General features: G+C 38.9%; 1 protein-coding gene across 1 annotated transcript in view; it reads left to right on the top strand.

Moving 5' to 3' along the window:
• Positions 1-22,210, top strand: part of PTPRZ1 (protein tyrosine phosphatase, receptor type Z1) — a 138,586-nt gene that overhangs the window by 60,481 nt on the left and 55,895 nt on the right. Inside the window, 5 exon segments of the mRNA XM_017818153.1 lie at positions 14,079-14,258; positions 16,136-16,287; positions 17,636-17,731; positions 17,991-18,057; positions 21,634-21,791. Of these exon segments, the coding sequence (XP_017673642.1) occupies positions 14,079-14,258; positions 16,136-16,287; positions 17,636-17,731; positions 17,991-18,057; positions 21,634-21,791 (653 nt within the window).

The following is a 22,210-nucleotide window of genomic DNA, read 5'->3' on the forward strand; positions in this document are numbered from 1 at the left end:
ATGATATAAAACTAGGAGGAGTACTGAGGGACCTCAGCTCACTGGAGAAATGGGCTGACAGGGACCTCATGAACCCATGAGGTTAAACATGGGAAAGTGCAAAGTCCTGCACATGGGAATGAACAACCTCAGACACCAGCACATAGTGGTGGTCAACCTGCTGGAAAGCAACTTCGCAGAAAAGGAACTGGGAGTCATGGTGTACACCAAGCTGAACATGAGCCAACAATGTGTCCTTGCAGCAAAAAAAAGAGGTTAATGTTTACCTAAGCTGCATTAGGAGGAGTAATGCAGCAGGCAGAGGGAGGTAATCCTTCCTCTCTACTCAGCCCTGGTGTGGGGTTGGAGTACCCCTGGAGTACACCTGGAGTACTGCTCTGGGCTCCTCCTCAGTACAGGATTCATGGATGTATTGATGGGGCTCTGAGCAATCTGGTCTAGTGAAAGGTGTTCCAGCCCATGGCAGGGGCATTGGAACTACATGATCTTTGAGGTCGCTTCCAACCCAGGCCATTCTGATTCTATGATTCTGTGATTCTGTGATTAGAGAGAGTCCAGTGAAGATGACAGGCACAAAGTGAAACACAGGAGGTTCCCTCTAAATATCAGGAAACACTTTTTTTCCTGTGAGGGAGACTGAGCAATGTCTCAGGTTGCCCAGAGAAGTTGTGGAGTGTCCATGCTTGGAGATATTCAAAAGCCATCTGGACATGGTCCTGGACAACTGGCTGTAGATGACCTAGTTTGAGCAGAGGGGTTATATAAATGAGCCCCAGAGGTCCGTTCCACCCTCAACCATTCTGTGGTTCTGAGATTTTAGTAAGAGTCTCACACAAAAAAAGGATCATGACCAAACTGGAGAAATAAGGAAATACAAGAACATGGCAAGCTAAGAGGTGACAAGGGTGTGAGTCTCAATGGAAGTTTGCAATGGCAAATCTCCGCAGAATAAGAGTTTCAAAGAGAACCATGAGTCAAGGAACTGTTTATCAGAACTGGAGTGTGACAAGATATTAGCAGAAGTACAGGCAATATAGAAAAAAAAGTCTTTTTCAACAGATCTCCTGTGACTCACAGTCACTAACTGGCAGTATTTTCTGGGAAGTCAAAAACATCTTTTCTTTGCAGAAACAATTCCATGGAAACTCTACTCACTGAGTCTTCTAGATTTGATTTTACCCTACAGGGAGGAGGGCTGTACTGGAAACAAGAGATTCTCGGTATTATTCCAAGATAAAGCTCATTCTCAAGAACTGTTGTTGCCTACAGCAGAGTGAAATTATCTTTAAAGACTTCACAATTATATATGCAAGAATCTGTCTCTTCGTTTTCTCAGACACTTTCATTTACACAGTTCTTTTGCCTTGCTTTCACACCCCTGAGCTCCCACCCTTTTCTAATGTAATACATTACTATTTTAAAATTGATGCAGAAGAATCATATAATTAATCTACAGGGTTTTTTGATGAATGCCTCAGACTGAAATCTTTGTGTAAATGTCATGCAAGTTGTTCAAGAGTGAGACTAACTTTTTCCTGTCTTCAAAACCGTACCAAGAGATAGAGATTCAGTACTTGGGCCTTAGTATGCCTTGCCTGCAGGATATGCCTTAGCTAGAAACTCAGGCTTGTATCTGCTCTTTAACATTCATAATCTTTTGCCACACTTTCCACCCCAATTTTAATCAATGCATACATTAATCATTCACATCCTGATTAGGCAGAAGTCATACACAGGTCCTCAAAGAATCAGAGCACTAGGAGACTGATACATACACTGTGATGTAGAGTGCACATGGTAAGCGCGAGAGAAGTTCTTACAGAAAAAAAAAGAGCATTTTAAAACAGTAATTGCTTGGTTTATACTTTGCATGAATTAGGTGAGGTTTCTTTTCTGATTTCCCTTATTATTTTTCATGAGTCCTGGTTTTGGCTTGGATACAGTTAATTTTCTGCTTAGTAGCTGGTACAGTGTTGACTGTGTTTTGAATTTAGTATGAGAATAATGTTAATAACACACTGATGTTTCAGTTGTTGCTAAGTACGGCTTACCCTATGTCAAAGGCTTTTCAGTTTCCCATGCTCTGACAGTGAGGAGGTGCACAGTACACAAGAAGCTGTGAAGGAGCACAGCCAGAAAGGTGACCCAAACTAGCCAGAGAGATATTCCATACCACAGAGCATCAGCCTCAGTAATACAGTGATGAGAGTTGGCTGGGAGCCACTGATTGCTGCTGGGGATCGGGGCAGCAGTCAGTGGGTGGATCGGTTGTGTTGTGCATCACTTATTTCTCTTGGGTTTTATTCCTCTCTGTCTCCTTTTCCATTATTATTATTATTAATATTGCTATTGTAATTTACTGTAATTTCCAATTATTGAACTGTTCATCTCTCAACCCATGAGTTTTACTCTTTTTTTAATTATCCTCCCCATCCCACTGGGATGGTGGGAGTAAGTGAGTGGCTGCGTGGTACCTGGTTGCTGGTTAGGGTTTAGTCATGACAGTGTGCAGTCTGAGCTTCATGTTTGAGAATGCAGGAATTAGACGTCATTGTTTGATGCAGACTTAGGCCAATAGAGGATTTTTTACTTTGGTCACAAGACAAAACTTTTCCACAATGAGAATAATCAGGCATTGAAATAATCTGGGAAGTGGTAGAATCCCCATCATGGACATTTTTAGGATTCAGCTGGACAGGGTACTGGGCCACCTTTTCTGGACTGTGCTTTTGGTAAGAAAGGTTGGATCAGATGATCATTGAGGCCTCTTGCAACCTGGTATTTTGTGGTTCTATGATTCAATAGTCATGGAACTATGTCAGAAAACTCTTAATGCATGCCGTGCTACTTGTTGCCAAAAGCCATATTACATACACTAGATATTGTGCTGGAATAGCAAGTTTAAAACTACTAGAAATTGATTATGTTTGTCAATTTATAACAATTGTTTGCTCTAATTGCTTTAATAATAGAGGAGTTTGATTTGCTACAGAAATATGATCTATTTATATGAACAAACTAATGATACACAAGGGGTTTTGTGGCCATCAGTACATTCTGTGACCAGAATAGCTGACTGTGCATATGGATCTAATTCAAATGAGAACTAAAACACCAGAGAAATACTGTAGAATAATTAGACTATGATTTAGGGGTTATGTGTGCCAGTTGGAGCTACATGAGGAATAATCTAAGGTGCGAATTCGAAAATCTTATTTTGCAGCAAGTTGCTGTGTAGATTTCTCAAGTGCACAAAGGTTTAGCATGTCCCATTGTAATAATGCTGATGGTAAGGAATGTATATTTTCTTTTAAGTTCACAATTCAAGGTTTGGCACCTATGTTAGGCACATAAATAGCACAAGAGGGAGTTATTTTCTTCAGAATCCACCAATTTGCGGAAAGGTGCCTGTCTCAGCACTTTTGTGTTATACCTGCCCTTTCCCTGCTGAATGCTCCAGCTGCTGCTCTACAAAATCAGCCTTCCCTCTCCTTATCTTCTTGTGGACCAATGATGCTTGAATTTTTAGCCTCACCATGTCACAGCACTGTCAGGGTGAGTGAAGAGGACTTGTTCTCCTTCCCTTTTAAATATTCTCAGGCCTTTTCATGGGAAATGCAAAATATGGATGATGAATAATTTTCTTTTGGCTGAGGAAGGTACTCAACTCATCTTGTGCCAAATACACTGTCTGGCTGTAGCTACTTGAATATTGTATTAAAATGGGCATCACTTTGAATGGTCTTGCAGGGCAGGAGTCGCTGCTGCAGGGCTTTGCTTTCATCTTGATGCTGTTGGCTGCGTGGTCTGCGAGTCACTAGGTGCATACCAGCTGGGTCTGTGCCTTGGAAGATCGTGGCAAGGGATGACAATTCTTTGAATCCAAAATGGGCTTTGATTTTGGTTCCTCAGCTTAGGCAAACTGACAGTGCCTTAGGGCACAGGCAGTAATAGAATATTTAGGGAGCTTTTGGTGAAAATTTCGGTATCTATCTATTGTGTAATTCTGTGTATTAGCCATGGATTTAAAAAAAAAAGTATTAAGCCATTAAAGAGTTTAGTGAATTTAAATTTAATATTGATATGAAAACTTTCCCACTATGAACTTCTGTCTCAGAAGTAGTAGGTTAGTTGAGAATTTCTATTTGTTTTTCAATACAAGCAGTGCAATGAAGTCTTCATTTCAGAAAATATGAAGTAAAAAGCTGTGCTTCTAAGAGCAGTAAGACATTTTAGGCAAGTTTTGTCACAAGACTAGAAAAGGTACAAGAACTTAACAGCTGATTGAGATAGATGTAAGAACACAATTGCTGAGAGATGCATGAATTGTGTGCTTCTGTTGCAGTTGGTCATTTCAATTTTCACTGTCTATGTAGGTAAATGCTGTTAATGGCAGTGAGTTCCCAATCTGAGGTGAGTTACACTTACTGCTCAATAGCTTTTAGCTATGCACTCATGGGAATAACTACTCAGCACTGAAAGTGATTTTGAGAGTTCTTAATACTGAAAGATTTTAAAAGCTAGTTAGGCCTTTTTATACATTTTCAAAGGAAAAACAGAGATGTGCACAACTTGTTTATGCAAAAAATACTTAGGAGAAATATCTACTGTGTAATTTACGTAATGCTGTTATCACATCAAGATTGGTTAAAACATCTCTCGGTGGAAGAGTTGATAAAGAGTGTTTTTGAGGATATGATAATCTCAAAAAATCTAATCAGATAATAGTGTTATTTAAACTTAAAATGGAATTTTATTAGAGGAAGAGTCGTGTACATCCACTGACATTGCTATGGCATTTCTGAAAGTGTCTGTTACAAAGTTGGAAATGTAATGGTAATGCTGAAATTATGAAATTAGTCCAAATAAAATAGTGCCATTAGTGAGGGAAGGTCTGTGGAATTCTAGGAGGGGCTTAGTTTTTAACATTTTTTCAAGGATTTTGTTTTATTTTAGGGAGGTAAAGGAAGGAGAATTTAAGTCTTTGCTATTGTTGTCAAAATCCATGCTAAAGGGCCATTTTATGAACTAGAATTGTCTTTCTAAAGTGAAAAATAAAGTGTGCTAAGAAATTGTGTAGCTAAGCACACATACAGCTATAGCTCTGTGTAAAAAAACCATATGGCTCAATGTAATACTGTATAACAAATTCCTGCCCATCACCTTCTCTTATCCTTACCATTTTGCGAACATAATATGTATTGAAATTGTCATAGAAGTACACAAAATCCTGCTAAAATATGATGAAAAGTAATCCAAATTTCCTGTGGTATTATATTCTTCTGGAGATATATAGGAGCTTCTTTTTGTAAAAATTGAAACTCTGCGAAAATGAGAACCTAGGGATCAAAAAACCAGAATTACCGGTACATCCTTTTGGACATTAGGGTAGTTTATCTGCTGGGAACTAGTGGGACCAACTGGCCAGTGATGTAATTCAGTAGTCTTATATCCTTATATTTGTCTTACTTTGGTTTATATCTGTCTAGTCCTTGCTTTTAAAGATCTTTATGTTATTCTTTACAGTTGAAAGAAATGCCTTTTTGCTATTCAGAGGTAAATACTGACCTTTTTCATATCTTTTTGTGTGACTTTTTCTAGTTCCGCTAGTGTTATTCAATAGCAATTTTGTGTATTTGCAGCCAATCTGATCCAAAGCCCAGAGAATGTAGTCATGATTTGTTTATATAATTCAGCAGGCTTTGGATCAGAACTTATGGCTGTGGCTTTTATGAAATGTATTATTCTTTTAGATAGGCTAGTGCTGACAGAAGTTATTTTCCTAGGTGTTAGCAGCACAGTAATGCATGTGTTTGATAACAAAAAAAAGTGCCCCTGTGCTGTGCCCCCACAGGACTTCTCAAGGAACTAAACAAACTGCTCATTAACATTTATTGGTCCAGGAGGGAGGGAAGGATGGAGGTCATACCACAACAGAAGAGAAAAGGAAACCGTATTGATTTGCTCAGTGAAAACCAATATTGTTAGATCTGTTGAGAAGATTATATGCTCTCTTTTAAAATATATCATTGCATTTTGTTTCTCTAACGAGTGCCTCGTTCTGTCACCCAAGATAATTTCTAAAATACAACAGAGTCTACTTTGTAGTAATGAAGAGTGAAAAGTGAAGACTGACATAGTGCCATAGTGCAAATCATTAGATTTAGATGGTGAACTGTACTCTGGCAAAAATGAAGTTTCTTGCTGCTGAAGATGAATTTCATTTTGCTCATCTTCTGGAACTACATCAACTATCACTTAGCAGACAGCTGCTAAATGCTGCACTTGTAGCAGATTATAGCTTCCTCTTTCTTTGCTTCAGCTGAGAGTCCTTTAAAGTGCATTTTTTTGGTCAGTTTAAAATTGGTGCTAGCTTTGCGTCTACAAAACTTTTGTACTTTGTATGTGTTTCATATGCAGCCATTCCATTTGTGATAGAATGGTAGTTACATGTTATGGGGCAGAGGGAGATACGACCATAAGCTTCATTTACACCCCTGTTCACCAACAGAAAGACGACATACATCTGTGCAGTAGTAATAAGTTTAGGAGTAAGCTTTACTTCCAGGAGGCACAACTAAACTGTTCATGGGAGTGCACCATGTTGCTTTTACGTTGCAAATCAAGGGTGGCTTTAGGTGACAAAGCTTCTGACTATCCTGTTTTATTCTTCCTTCCTTCCTTGCTAGCAGCATGTGAAACAGCGGAAGAACAGGTAGGGAATCCTATTCTTGTGGGAGACTGAACAAGCCTTTGACTTTGCCATGATACACTGGCAACTAATTAAAAAGTGCAACTGCACAGTATATGAAATGAAGCCATAGGCCGTGTTCCTTGGTGCTAGCCAAAAGGCATTCATTGCTTATTTCTTTGCCTAAAAGTGAGTCAGTTCTATAAATTCCAGTTCTACTTTTGGCTCTGGTTAGTCGTAATCTTGGAATTATCTTTGTCACTCAACAGTGTTGTATTCAATTTCACTATCTATTAAGTATTACTAAAGGTAAAGGAAATAATTGCTGCAATCTGAATTGCTTGGAGCAAGGTTAGAAATACTCAGGGCTTCCAATTAAGGCTTCATATATTGTCAAGAATGAAATAAAGCAGGAGGAAGAATGTGTTTCTTTTTACTGGACATATTTTCATTTGGCACCGTACCAAATTTCTTTCCTTAATACTTAGTTGAAAAAAAGTATAACTTAGATCTTAACACTACAGTAATTGTAAAAAATTACATGGGAAGTTTTCATTATATATCACTACATGATTCTTTAGCTGCAATTATATGCAAATTCAGGAACAATGAAATGAGAATAATAGAAAAGAGGTACCTTAAAAGGTTGACAGAGTTTCTCCCATAATCCTTCTTCTGGTCTAAACAGCCATGAAAAAGCAAAAAAATTTTCTCAGTTGCTTTTTGACTATTTTATTGATCTATGTCTCAGTGACTGTAGATGTGAAGAAAGCATAAAAAGTTTATGTTCAAAAAATAAGCAAGCAGAAGATGAAAGAAAGAGCCATAGTCTGAAGATACAAAATGTTTCATCAGAATTTTCCTGACACATTTTCTGTGATAGATTTTAGTAAGAGGTAAGTGGTCCAGCAAATTTTAAATGAAGAACAGAGAAGATTAACATAATAGGGTTCAGCTGAAGACAGGTTAGTGCTGTGACATCTTTCAGGGTATTCTCAGAAAGAGTCCATATTTGTGTGCAAATAGACACGATACAAAGAATAAAGTCTAGGTATGCTGATACTTAGATACCAAAATGACAAGTCACTAAATGGAATAATAGATTAGATGTTTTGGCTTGCCTGAATACATCCGGTTGCAAAGCAATTAAGTGCTATTAAATGTTTTTTTGTAGGGGACAACCATTTAATCTGTGGGCTGACTCTCTTTAACCAAACCAGTACAATTTAATTTTTGAACACTTGACCTACACATTGGCAAGAAATCCATTCTTGGAAAACCTGCAAGCAATTAAATCACTGAGACCATCATAGTAAGTGGCTAAGCCCAAACCTGGAAGCCAAAACTCCTTCTCTCTAGATATGACTCTTTTCAGACAAGTAATTTCATCCATTAAATTCAGGGATTTTCCAATCTGAAGAATTTTTACAAACTTTATGAGACTGATCACAATCAGGCTGTGGGGATAGTTGGGACTTTTGGAGGGGAAAAACACAAACCCAAAAATCCTTACAGTGAAGATCAAGCAAGATAAAGCAGACATGTTGTCTTCTACTCAATAATATGCAAAATTTAAGCCATCCATTTTTTTATGACCATAATGTTTCCCTAGAATGCAATGTTATGCCATAACCTTGGGAGTACGAGGTACAGTAAGATTCACAAGATTTGTATTGGCAGAATTTCTCTTTTTGGGCCACTGGTGCACTTACCCTACCATCTAAGGAGTCTTTCTGCTGTGCCTTTTGCAATTGGATGTGTCTGTCTCGTATTGGCCTCATAAGTCACCAACGTGCCTGTTACAAATGTGGATAGAGCCTTCCCAAATCTTCGTTCGCGAAGCCCAGCCATGATGCACTTACCCAGATTGAGAATTGGAATCATTCTCCTGCATTGTGCAATTTTTGGTAATAAGCTAAATGCGGTAGTTATTAATGGTATGAAACATCCTGAGATTCGCTGATCTCCGTCTCCTCTGTTCGTACAGTTTGGATGTGCTGTCTAAATAATGACACAGAAATAAAGAGGGAAGGAAAGAATGATCTCTGTAGTTTGATGTTTGGGGAGGTATTGATTTGGCATCTAAATTTAAATTTCGTCCTCTTATAAGTACCCCCATCTTTTCATGACCTTATTTCTAATTTCCCATACCTTAGATAAAATGTGTTTGCTTAAAATAAGGTTGGAACCACTTAACACTTCAAAGTGATGAGTCAACAACATTTTTGGTAAGGACAATCCATTATTAACAGCCCATACAGAGGGGTTATCTTTAATATCCTATATGTGTCCAATCTATATTTATAAAAGTAATTTTAACATCATGAAAAAAAAGCCGATGAAAAATGGAAAAGAAGAAATTAAGTGGAGGTAAAGAATCCATCTCTCCTTTCTGCTACCTTTCATCTGTAACATAAACCCTAGGGTTCACAGCCATTTAAATTATTAAAGGTCTTCCCTGAGCATCGTTTTCTCCAGACTAAACAGCCTCAGCCTCAGCTCCTTCAGCTGCTCCTCATAAGACTTGTGTTCCAGATTCTTCACCAACTTTGTTGCCCTTCTCTGGACGCACTCCAGTTAACTCGATGTCTTTTCTCTAGTGAGGACCAAAGTAAAGGCCAAAAGGAGAACTGGATTCTCATTGTAGGAGTGGGATCATTGGGACTAAGGTTAAGGAGCAGAGTTAGGTATGAACATTTCCTACAAAGAAAGGGTAGGAAAATTTTCTTTAGGCATTCTGCCCTCAGCAAGAGTGGCAAAGGTTATAATTCCTTCATTAACTTGTAATCTGCTGTGTTTGGGTTTATTTTCCTTCTTTGTGAATTGTCGGTTACTTATTCAGAGCTGACAGCTTTGACAAACATTGCTTCCTGTGTGCACTCTTCAAGATATATTGTGCACATTTTTATTCTCCTCAGATTTCCAAAGCATGATTTGAGGGAATTCATTTTCAAAGCTCAGTTTCGACAATATTTTTCAAAATGGCTGGCACAGCTTTGATTTATGATTTCCATCATAACACCTATAGTAAAACAATCTGTTCTTGTTTAAAAACATTCAATTCTTTTGCTTTTATTTTGGCTTTCAGCAAGTTATGTAAACTGCAGCAGTTTCACCACCTGCTACCTACACCAGATGCATTTATGTTAACATTTTAGTTCGGATCAGGAGTGGAATTTTAAAGCAAATCTCCTGTCTACGCCCCACTTGCCAAGCTTTGATTCACAAGGTAGAGTTGTCTCACAGTGTGTGACATGGGTCCATTTTAACTGGTACTAAACAGGAGATGTACTGCAGGAGAGTACCTTTTACCCTTCAGCAGCTGATGGGCATTCAGCCCATGGGACCAGACAGAGCTAGTCTGAGGTAAAAACCTTCTGAAAAACATATGGTATGGACATCTGGTCCTCAACCTCAACTGTTTCGCTCTATAAATCTACTCATATTGTTCAGCACTATTTGCTAATATAGACACAACCAGTATCGGCTCCAACACTTGCAGAATTCATACTTAAATATATATTTTGCAGCTCAAATGTAATTTGGATTATCATTACCAGACTCCAGTTCTCCATTCCTTCTCAGACTCCATTCCTTATGATATTCCCCATAATGTGTTCCTGTACCAGACCAGAGCCTGCCATTGATTCCCTGTACATTTTAATCCATAGTTTTTTATCCATGCTACGGCATCACACTGTCTTCTGTGTTGAGCAAAGATTCCTATTGTTATCACTAGCTTCATGCTAGGAATTTATTTATTACACATTGAGCCACAGGTAATAACTATCAAGTTGAAGAACTTAAGTTCTACATACAAAACCACAAAATACAAAACTAGGAAGGAGATTATAGTTTCTCTAATTTTAATTTATTTGTTTTTATTGAACTTGATAGTGGAAAGTAGGGAACGTAAAGATTAGTAGGGAAGATAGTAGGGAATTTAAAGAGAAGATGCAAAAATGGCATAATGGCATTCAACAAAAGAAGCATGGAAGAAAGTACCCAAAAGCACACTAGCAGGAGAGAGAAAAGAGTAGTGTTTTCAGTCAGTTCTAATGTCAGTGGTGGAAAGAGCAGAATAAGGGAAATGCATGTTGGAAAACAATTTGTGATGATGTTCTGAAGGAGAGACTGCAGGTGGGCAATGGGATTGGGTATGTCAGTGGAAAGAGAATGGAGATTTCCACTGCCTTGGGGCAGCAGCAGGAGTCTTGAGAAGTCTTCAGCTGTGGCAAAAGGAGCAAAAGAAATAGAGCATGGAGCAGGGACTGCAGCCTAACTCCAGGGGATGGCCATTGGCAGCCAGCTTGGCACAAATTGGCAGAAACTTGCCAGGCAGGGCTCTAAAGACTTTGCTGCAACTTGGAAAGTCACTGAGCTGTCTGAAAGCAGACCTGGTGTAGTGGGTTTCCATGGCTGGGTTTTGTTGGGGGGGGCCCTACAGGGATGGCTTCTGTTAGAAACTGATAGAAGCTTCCCCTGTTCCATGGAGCCAAAGCCAGCTGGCTCCAGGATAGACTTCCTGCCACTGGCCAAGGCCAGGACAATCAGGAGTGATAGTAACACCTCTCTGATAACATATTTAAGAACAGAAGGTTGTTGCGCAGAAAAAATTCCAGCCAGGGAAGAGCGGAGTGAGAACAGGGGAATAACAACGTAGACACCAAGGTCAGTGTAGAAGGAGGGGCAGGAGGTGCTCCAGGTGCCAGAGCTGTGGCCGCTGCAGCTCGTGGTGCAGACCATGGTGGAGCAACTTGTCCCCCAGCGGCCCATGGAGGACCATCGGGGTACAGAGATCCACCTGCAGCCCATGGAGGAGCCCATGCTGGAGCAGGTGGATGCATGAAGGGGAGGCTGTGACCCTGTGGGAGACCCAGGATGGAGTGGAGTTGTGCTGGAGAGCTGCAGCCTATGGAGAGGGAAGCCCACGCTGGAGCAGGTTTTTCCTGGGTAGGACTTGTGGCCCCTGTGGGGGACCCACGCCGGTACAGGTCATTCATGAAGGACTGCACCCCATGGAGGAGTGACCCACAGGACAGCAGTTTGGGAAGAACTGCTGCCCGAGGGATGGACTCACATCTGAGAGGTCCATCAAGGACTGTCTCCCGTGGGAGGGACCCCACAGGAGCAGGGGAAGGACTCCTCTCCCTGAGAAGCAGCAGAAACAACAACTGACCGTAATCCCCATTCCCCATCCCCCTGCACCGCTGGGGGGAGGAGGGAGAACATGGAAGGAAGGAGGGGTGGGGGGAAGGTGTTTTTAAGACTGTTTTATTTCTCACTCTTTGGCTCTTATCCTGTTATTAATAAATATAAGTACTATCCCAACTTTGAGTCTTGTTTTGCCCATGAAGGTGATCAGTCACTGACCTCTCTCAGCTCTTAGCTCTACTCATGAATTCTTAGCTGTTTTTTTTTCTCTCTCCTCTGTCGAGTTGCAGAGGGAGAGTGAGAGAGCGGCTTTAGTGAATACCTGGTATCTGGCCAGGGTCAACCCACTACACCTGGTAAGAAGAGCCTGTCTGCAGGGATGCATGGGGCAAGCTAAGAATTGTTATTGCTGTCCTTTTTGACCCTGTTCGGAAGCTTAACTATTCTAGTTTATATTTACATAAAATTGGCTTGCTTGGTTTTAAAAGCCTTCAATATTTTTTAGAAAATTCACTATAGAAGACCTGAGTAGATTCATCTTCAAGTATTGGTTGACTTGAGCTCAGAATTTCTTAAGGGAAGCTTTAGCGAGAGGTGAAATATTAACCACTCTTTTCTTATCAAAGTACATTAGAAATCAGAATACTGCATTATTTTCCCAGGTGATAAATTATAACTAACAGGTAATGTGCAGGACAAGTGTGACTTGAGGAGGAGCTGCAAGCTTACTCCGTGTGCCATTCCCAATGTGCTTGCTTGGTACAGGGCGCTAATGCCTGCCTGCAGGATATTCACATTCATAACCCTGTAACTTGAACTCACTTTGGATTGCTTGCCTGTTGTGCCTAACAGTTTCTTCTGATGCTGTTTGCAAGAAGTAGATGTGTTTGTCTGCCATCTGACCTGCAGTAATTCTGATGCAACAAGGTGATCCTGGTAACTAGCTTGACTTGTACTTGTTGAATAATTTAGCTCAGGTTTGTTTCTGGGTAGCTGGCTATCCAGATTAGGCATCTTATATTACTGCCTATTGTCATGGTGACAGAACTGGCTGCTCTCTTCTCCCCTCTCTGCATTTTCTGATTGCAATATGAGGGCTGTCCTTGCTTGGGGTACAATATAGCAAATCTTCGCTGACAAACTTGGATGTGGCACAGTGGCCTGTATATGAGTGTTGTTTTGTTTCAACATATGTAATAGAATTCAAATATATGCACTGGATGCACTAATATTAGCTCTTAACTACTAGCAAGTGGGAAGCTAACTGAAGTAATTACGTTTTCTTAGGTCTGTGCAGTTAACTCTTGGTTTTAATTAGCCTGTTGAAGTGTTACCAGAATTCCTTGTCAGGAAAAATATCTATATGTTTGCAAACACATAAACATACACAAAATACCGTCTTATTTATATTAGGATGTTATGTAAACAAAAGATTGGTCAGAGCAGCTGCTAACGCATCATACTGCTTAGTGGAGTACTTGTGCATTTCTTATGAAAAATAATCAAATCTTTGTTGAAGGACGTGATGCCTGTGTCCATATTGTCTGTGTTTGACCTGGTCTCAGTGAAGTGCTGTGCAGCCCCTGTGCCCTGGAGAAGGGGTCTTGCTGCAGTGCAGGACCTCCCAGCTGCTCTGCCCAGCAGCAGCAAAGGGAGAAGGGTGGTTGGAGTAAAAGCACACAGACCTCCCTGGGCAAAGCCAGGCGTACAGCCAGGCTCTCCAGACACAACATTGCTAATCTGTTTTCTTTTTCAGGGTAAAATCGCTTTACCTTTTCTCCTCTGTGTAAGGAAATTTTTTAAACATCTTGCTGGAGAGCTGACTTCATTTGGCAGAATGAACATTAATGACATTGGCATGATTAAAAGTTATTTGGACAGGACAGTTTTGCAGCAGTTCCCAAGTTTTTTTGAATGCTGATTTCTTTCACCTAGAAAGTTGGGTTTTCTTAATTTATGCATATTGTGTGTGAGGGTTTTGATGTTGGTTTATATTTTCCTTAGAGATTCATAGGAATGCTTGTATGATGTCTAAAGTGGTCAAAGTGTGACTAACTGTCGAAGGTAGGATGCAATGGTAGGTGTGCTAAATATTGCTACAGACAAAGTCTAAAAGAAGGGCAAGTACTCTGATCTCAGATTGCAAATTGTGTTTTAACTTTACCACAGTAAAAAATATATGGATACCACTTTGAGTTTTAAATGTATTTACCTAAAATGTTTTGATTTCTAGGAACTTTGAACCAAAAGAACTGGGGCAAGAAATATTCAACCTGTAATGGTGCCAAACAATCGCCTATTAATATAGATGAAGATCTTACCCAAGTAAATGTGAATCTGAAGAAACTTAAATTCCATGGATGGGAAAAGGAAACTCTGGAAGATACTTTCATTCGCAACACTGGCAAAACAGGTAAAAAGACAAATTTCCTGTTTGGAGCTAAATGAGGTCAGAAAAGTGGACAGATGGACAACTAACCAAAGACTTGTAATGGATCATTTTCATTTCACTCTTCCTTAGCTGATGCATTCTGAACTTACCTATTAAATAAACAAACAAACAAACAAATAAATAAATAAATAAATAAGAACAGTGATGATAATAGTTAAACATAACAGAAAAATCACACAAATAAAAATTATGTGCATGGACAGATATAGCCAAAACAATCACATCGTTACTCTCATCCCCTCATGGGCACTTCATAGAAGCTAAACAGTAATTTGACATTTGCTATGAAATAATGATAATTATTACTACATATGTAGACTAATGAATATGCAAAAATTATTTTTTAAAAGTATGAATAAATTACCTACCCATCTGAAAGCACTTCATGGATGAGTGGAGGTTTCAAAAAACTCAGGATGGGATTCATCTCACTTACACATGGACACATACAATGTAGAAACTTGCATCTGAATTACTCTTGTAGACTTCTAACAGTCACGGAAGAGAATTAGGTGCTTTTATGGTCTGATTTGTCTTACCAATTTTAGAATTGTATTTTAGAAAAAAAGTGATTTATAACTACAAGTTCCTATTTCTCCCAACCATAAAAGAAGCTTATGGTGGTATTTAAATTGTCAGACAAATCTTTTTGCAACCCCTTATAAATTCAGGATAGCAGTAACTAAAAGCTGCTTGTTAGAAATACTGTTTCTGGTTTTGGGCATAAGTGTAGAGCAAGGAATCTCCAGACAATGTTCTTTGCCTTCTACCAGTTCCAGTAAGACCCCTAGACCAGCCTGTTTAGTTTAGTTTAGTTTAGTGCAGTTTAGTTTAGTGCAGTTTAATGCAGTTTAGTTTAGATCGTTGTTCCTAATTTCTGTTCTTGGCCCCGTCTTGTTTTTCCTACATACTACTCAGAAATCACTTACTTCCCTCTTACCCTACTAGCTGAGATAAATAGTGCATTTGTCTTTTCAAGATGCCCCTGAGAAAACATTCTTTAAAGTCCTTGAAAGTGAACTGAGCTCTTCCTCATCTACAGAAATTCAGATATTATACAAGGAACTGCTAAGCTCGCTAAAATTGTCTTCAAGGTTTTGAGGAAAGTAATGTAATGAAACTGAACTCTATTAGTGGTCTTTTCAGCAAGAGGTGAAGCAATTCTCAATAGCTGAGGATGGGAAAGCCAAAATGTATGGCTTCAGTCTACTCCATGCTGCTCATTCTCTCCAGAAGACAAATGCTTAGACTCATCTACAGTTTGTGTGCAACTATGTCCAGCTGAAGACCTGTTATTGTGTTTTCCTGTGGGAGACAGCTCCACAGCTAAGGGGTCTCACAGTCGGGACAGTCCTCCTAAGAACTGGCTAAAATTTTCTTTTCCCATGTTGCTTCATGATTTGTATAGAGAATTGCGGTAAAAATGGCGTGCAGTTGTGTATTTTCCCTTTTGTTAAAAAAAACGGGTGCTTTCAGGAAGTTATGTGTTGGGGAATTTACTGTCTTAGACAACCAGCATGGTGGTTGTCAGTTGTCTGAGCTTTTTAATGTAGTTCTGTGTCTAGTTTCAGTTAATAGGAGACCAAGTGCACTTCATTAAATGATTATTTTATGAATTTCAGCATGAAATGAAACATTTTCTCCATGATAAGAGTGAATTACCACACTTCTTACTTAGTTTAAATAACCAATTTCCTGTCAAATTACTTATGAAATACAGAGAAATATGTGTATCATATTACCTTCTAGCACCTAATACTGAAATATGAGAGTTATAGCTGCCTTGGCTGGTGTTTACCTTGACACTCCTTATTTTCTCTCTTTCTCAATTTGTTCAGTGGAAATTAATCTGACAAGTGATTATTATGTAAGTGGAGGTGGGTTAGACACCATATTCAAAGCAAGCAAGATCACTTTTCACTGGGGAAAATGCAACGCATCATCAGATGGATCAGAACATAGTTTAGAAGGACAAAAATTTCCTCTTGAGGTAAAGTACAGAATTGATTTTGATTATTTCGATGATTTGACAATCTGAAAAATTAATATTCTTTACTAAATACCTTTGTTTATCTCTTGATTTAAGTCTATTTGCAAATATAATCATTCACTTAAATCCAAATTAATAATATCTAAATTATGCATTTTAGAAGGGCAGTGTAAAGTGTTAGTCCATGGCATGTTGGGAATGTCTAAACTTTATTTTCACACATCTTTTAAGATGATATGAGATGTCAGTTCTGCTAATCTGACGAAGTTCAAGTTCCCACTAACAGTTAAGCTCGTATGAGTTTGACCCATCATATTCCACATCAGTTCATTGTTTATAGTGTAAATGGACTTCTCAAAGCTAGGACTTTGCTGAGAGCCCATCGGAGCTGCTAGACCTCACAGAGACAAAGCACGGCCCATGTCACTGGGCAGGAAAGAGCTGGTAGTGGTGTGCCAAGAGCCATGTGAGAGCAGGTCCTGGGTGCAGCCACATTCACAGGCAGCCAGGCCAGCATACCCCTGGCTGGTTTGGCAGAATAGTTTGCAGCAGCATGGGGACGGAGCAGCTCTCGCTGAGATACACAAAGGCACTCTGCAGGCCAGACTTTCTACCCTCAACATGACATCGTGGTCATCTTCCAGTTAAAAAGATGTAGTTGTGACAAGCAACTGTGCTGCTCCTCATTCCAAGTACTTTGGGCTTCTATGTGAGAGCGAAGCAATAGCGCCAAGATTGACGTATACACAGGGGAGAGCTGTGAGCCAGGAGCTTTCCCTGGGCAGTGTCGTTTCCTTCACCTCATTAGCCATTCGGAAATACCCACTCATGCTCCACCTGTCCTGCCATTGAAGAGAATATTCTCTTCCATCATCATCTCCTAGAAAGCTGGTCAGAACAGAACACTGCCCATTTATGTTGGTGGCCCAGTGCTGGAGATTTCCCAGCTGCAGTCAGATGTGGGCACAGTGTCCAGTAATCTTACATTACCAATGCTTCTCTACACTTACTGCAAGGCAGATGCAGTAGGCACATCTTGAAGTATTATTCATGTTTTATCACTCACTTCAAGATTCATCTCGCCTGCGTCCTCTAGATCATGTGTCCAGAAGAGGAGAACTCCTGCGTTCTTAGTAGTTTTCCAGGAGAGGTTGTTTTTAGATAGCCAGTTGCTGATGAATTCCATTCCTTATCTTCAGATAATGCATGTAAGATAAATTAAAAAAATCTATATATTTGTATTGAAATTTTTTGTTTGGATTTTTTTTTCTCCAAATGGTAGTATAAGTAACTGCATTTTTAAATTTTTTAATATATATATGACATTTGAATGTATTTTTACTTGCAGATGCAAATCTACTGCTATGATGCAGATCAGTTTACAGATTTTGAAGAGGCAGTTAAAGGAAATGGAAAATTAAGAGCTTTATCAATTTTGTTTGAGGTAAACAAAGTATATCTTTGTGTCATTTAACAAGCCTTAAAAAACACCAAATGTTCAAACTGAATTTAAGTGGTTCTGTTGTGTGACCACTGAGTTAAAAAAATTGCATGTCTCTTTCTAATTTATTCTTGCAGAAAAGCAAATGGTCAAAACATGTTTGCTTGGCTTTAAGTCATCTATAATTTTGGTGGTAAACTGTAACTTTCAAATTTTTTTCATGAAGCGTGCACTGTTAAAATACACAATTTCTTTTTAACAGGTTGGACTAGAAGATAATCCAGATTATAATGCAATCATTAATGGAGTAGATAGTGTTAGTCGTTTCGGTAAGTTTGCCTCCATGTTTTATTGATTACTGATTAGACTAAATTCCATTTCAGTGTGATTAAGAAACCTTTAAGAAATTGAGGAGCACAGTATTGTATTGCTCAGCCATGTCTATTTTGTTATAAATTACAAAAGTTATCTGAATAGACTGGAGAGCTCATGATCACCAACCACGTGAAATTTAACATGAGCAAGTGCCAGAGACAGGGTAGTCCTTATTATTTGTACAAACTGGGGAATGAGAGTCTGGAGAGCATCCCTTTGGAAAGAGAGCTGGGGGTTTGGTTTGATGACAAGTTAAATATGAGTCATCAGTGCCCTGGCAGCCAGGAGGGCCAACCATGTCCTAGGGAGCATCAGGCAAAGCATCACCTGCCAGTCGAGGGAGGGGATTGTCCCGCTCTGCTCTGCACTGGGGCAGCCTCACCCTGGGTCCTGCATGCAGTTCTGGGTGCCACAATGTAAGAAGCTATTAGAGAGCGTCCAGAGAAGGGCAACCAAGATTGAGAAAGGTCTTGAAGACAAGACACACAAGGGGTGTCTGAGGTGACTTATTTTGTTCAGCTTGGAGAAGGGGTGCCTCATCACAGTCTACAACTTCCTTAAGGGGGGCAGCAGAGGGGGATTTGCTGATCTCTCTGTGGTGACCAGTGATAGGACCTGAGGACATGGAATGAAGCTACATCAGGGGAAGTTCAGATTGGACATCAGAAAAGGTCCTTCACTGAGATGGTGATCTGTCACTGGAACAGGCTCCCCACAGAAGTAAGTGATCATGGCACCAAGCATCTGGATGATGCTTAGTCGTATAATTTAGTTTTAGATAGTCCTGTGAGAAGTAAGGAGTTGGACTTGATGATCCTCATGGGTCTCTCTTCCAAATTGAGATATGATTTTATATGATTTATTTCCCCCAAGACTGAGTATTTGTAACAACAGAACTAAGTGTAAATGAATAAATCGAACTATCATGAGAAATTTGCAACTGTTTAAATGCTAATACCAGGTAAATCTGGATTTATTATGTGAGTCTTCTTAATCATACATTTCAGCATTTTTATATCTGGTTGGAAGCCAGATAGTGCTGTTGCAGCTATCCAGGATGGGTCTTACAAGAGTGAGACTATATGAATATCAGCATTCAGTAGACTCAGAGGAGAGGAATCCTTTTTTTCAGTAGCTCCTGTGAAAATCTAAAATAATCCAATTATATTGTATTTGTAGTAGCATTATTAAAACCAATTGTTAACAATTTTGTCTTTAAGAAGTGCTCTGACATTGTTGCTTATTGGAACACATTGGAATTCAGTGTGGTACATGAAGAGATCTGGGCTCAGTTTCTAACTCGGTTTCACAGTGGCTTTGCAGAAGAATAAACATGAACGAGCATGGTCTTGAACAGGAATATTTTCTTACATCATGTCCATAACCTTAAGTAAACCGTCTCAGATTTCCTTTATGTAATGATGCTAGATTTTGTAAAGGTCCTTTAGATTGATAGGTTGAAAGTGTACAGAGCTGTTTTTAAAGCTTTCAAAAGTATGATGCTAAAATCAAGATTTTCTTTTCTCTGGAAAACAAACACTATTCAACAAATATGAAAGGGAGCAACTTTCATGAATTATAAAGACAGAGGAGGTGAAAATGTAAAGCAGTTAAGATTCATTACTTTTGTGTGCCATCTTCTATGAAACAAAAAGGAGAACGAGTAATACATCAAGGCAGATGCCATCCTACAGCCTTGGAAGGAGCTGTAAAACTATTGGTAGCAAGATTCAAGTCAGTCACTACATGGCACTTCAACAATGAATAGAATATCATTTTCTTGAAAAAATTGGAAATGAGCTCAGAAAATTCAGGTCATGAATAATCAAGTTGTTTCTTCTGAAGAAAGGTGAATAGCACACAATCTGTCTTTGTCTGTGATGTACATGAATTGTTCTTGTCAGTCATATCTATATTGTGCTTATTTGAATCCGAATTGCTGAGTTCTCAAGCTCTGCAGAGGAGCACTCCTGTTTCTTCTGGATGAACTCTGTTTTTCATTATTCTTTGTACATGTTTTATTTTAAAATCCAGGCTGTCAATAAAATTTTAAAATTTTATTTTAAAATCTAGACTGCCATTAAAGGACATTCTAAAATCCAAAGCTGTGAAATGTATGGCAGGATTCTTACTACGAATGAGAAGTTTCATGTCTCCATGTCAAGCATCTACATAAAATGGACTGGCATTCTTTTTTCCTGAGGCAGGGATATGTTAACTAGACATACCAGATAGCAATAATAGCTTCTGTCTGAAGGCTGATTAATGTTTCAACAGGAGAAACAGAAGGATGGGCTTTGCTTGGCACTGCCAAATGTTCCCTTTTCGTGACACATGGAAAAGAGAGGGGGAGGAGCCAGCTCCTAAACCTTAACTCAGTAGAGCAGTCACTCTACAGAAGAAAGGCACCAATCACTTGTAATAAACTGTTCATGTAAAGTCACCAAATTTTTAAAGAATTATGAAGACAAAACCAGTTCAAAAATCTGTACAGGGCTCAAGTAACAGACATCTAAAACCACAAGTTAATGCAGGGTCTGAAAATTCATTAGATATTTAGAAGTGAATATTTACCAAATAGGGAGAAGTTTAAAATCAGTAACTTTAAATTGAAATAAGGTATATAAGGATCTATGCTATTCCAAGCTGTGAAAAACAGCATTAATTTGGATGCACCAGACAATAAGGCAGATAATTGTCACACAGACTAAATAAGTCTGCCTTGTTGAAGTTGGCACCATTTATGCCAATTTCTGTTGCTGGACCCTACTGCCATACCAGTAGAAACTTAGCCTTCTGAGGATGGACTTTCAGCAATTCCTCATGCTTACTAACAGCTGACAATGTACCAGGTAAACTGCTGACCTGAAAGATGTGATATTGTTTTCACAGGACAATAAACAGGGTGGTCACACTCTCCCAGAGGACATCTTTGCATTCTTTGCTGCTTTGTGTTACAGTTTTTTGCTATATTATCGCCATTTTAAAAAAACCTGATCCACAGAAATTCTGCTTACACTTTCACGAGTTATATTAACTCTCGAGTCTAACATGGTGACAGCTCCCCAGTCAGTGATTTTCTGCAGCAGTTTGGATCCTGCAAGGAACTCAACAACTTCATTAGTTTCAGGGAGAATTTGAAGCCATGTAATGAAACCTAGAACAAAGATTTAACTTTTTTTTTTTCTTTGAAGTTCAAGAGTTGGACAAAGATTTGGCATCTTGGGCGTTTATGAGTAAGCTTACAGATGAACAAATTCTTGTGAACCAATGTACTGATTACTCTATTTATTACTGGAGTAACTCAGTACACCTTCCCAAATAAACAGAGTTGGTTTTGAAGTATGCTTATTGAAACTAAATAAAAAAGGCCCTGCAATTTATTTGTATGTTAGTCTCTCTGGAGATTAGATTTTGAATAACCTCAAAATTAGCACGTTCTTATAATGGTAACTCTTTTAGACAGTGAGATTTCTATTTATTCATTGCTTCTGTAGTATTTTAACCATCTGACTATTTTTTTTTTTCAGGAAAACAGGCTGCCTTAGAACCATTTATTTTGCTGAATCTTTTGCCGAATGCAACAGACAAATATTACACTTATAATGGATCTTTATCAGCTCCTCCATGCTCTGAAACAGTTGAATGGATTGTGTTTAAAGATACCATAAGTATTTCTGAAAACCAGGTAATTTGTGTAATGTTGTAAAACCAAAATATTATACATAATACCAAAGAAAAGTATTTGCCATGTATGGCATTCATTGCCAGCCCAACAACATAGCTTTTCTTCTATCTAGTTAGAAGTTTTTCATGCAGCCTTTAAATTAGAAAGCATATATATTACTGGAGTGTGTTATCTTTTCCTTTTTTTTTTTTTAGTTTAGGACTAGAATCTGAGTCATTTCTGGTCTTAAAAGGGGTAAGAACATACTCCCGGCTGTCTGGACTTTGAACTCAGATAAAGAGGAGTACAAAACACTCTTCACAGCCAAATGGTGGTGCTTGGCAGAGCACAGCTCCAACAGCAGAGTAATTGAGAAATACTGGTGGAGTAAACCATTAAATTTATTGATGGTACAGAAGAACAAAAGTTCAGTGTCATGC

Source organism: Lepidothrix coronata, unplaced genomic scaffold (assembly GCF_001604755.1).
Source record: "Lepidothrix coronata isolate B3197 unplaced genomic scaffold, Lepidothrix_coronata-1.0 Scaffold66, whole genome shotgun sequence".
NCBI lineage: Eukaryota > Metazoa > Chordata > Aves > Passeriformes > Pipridae > Lepidothrix > Lepidothrix coronata.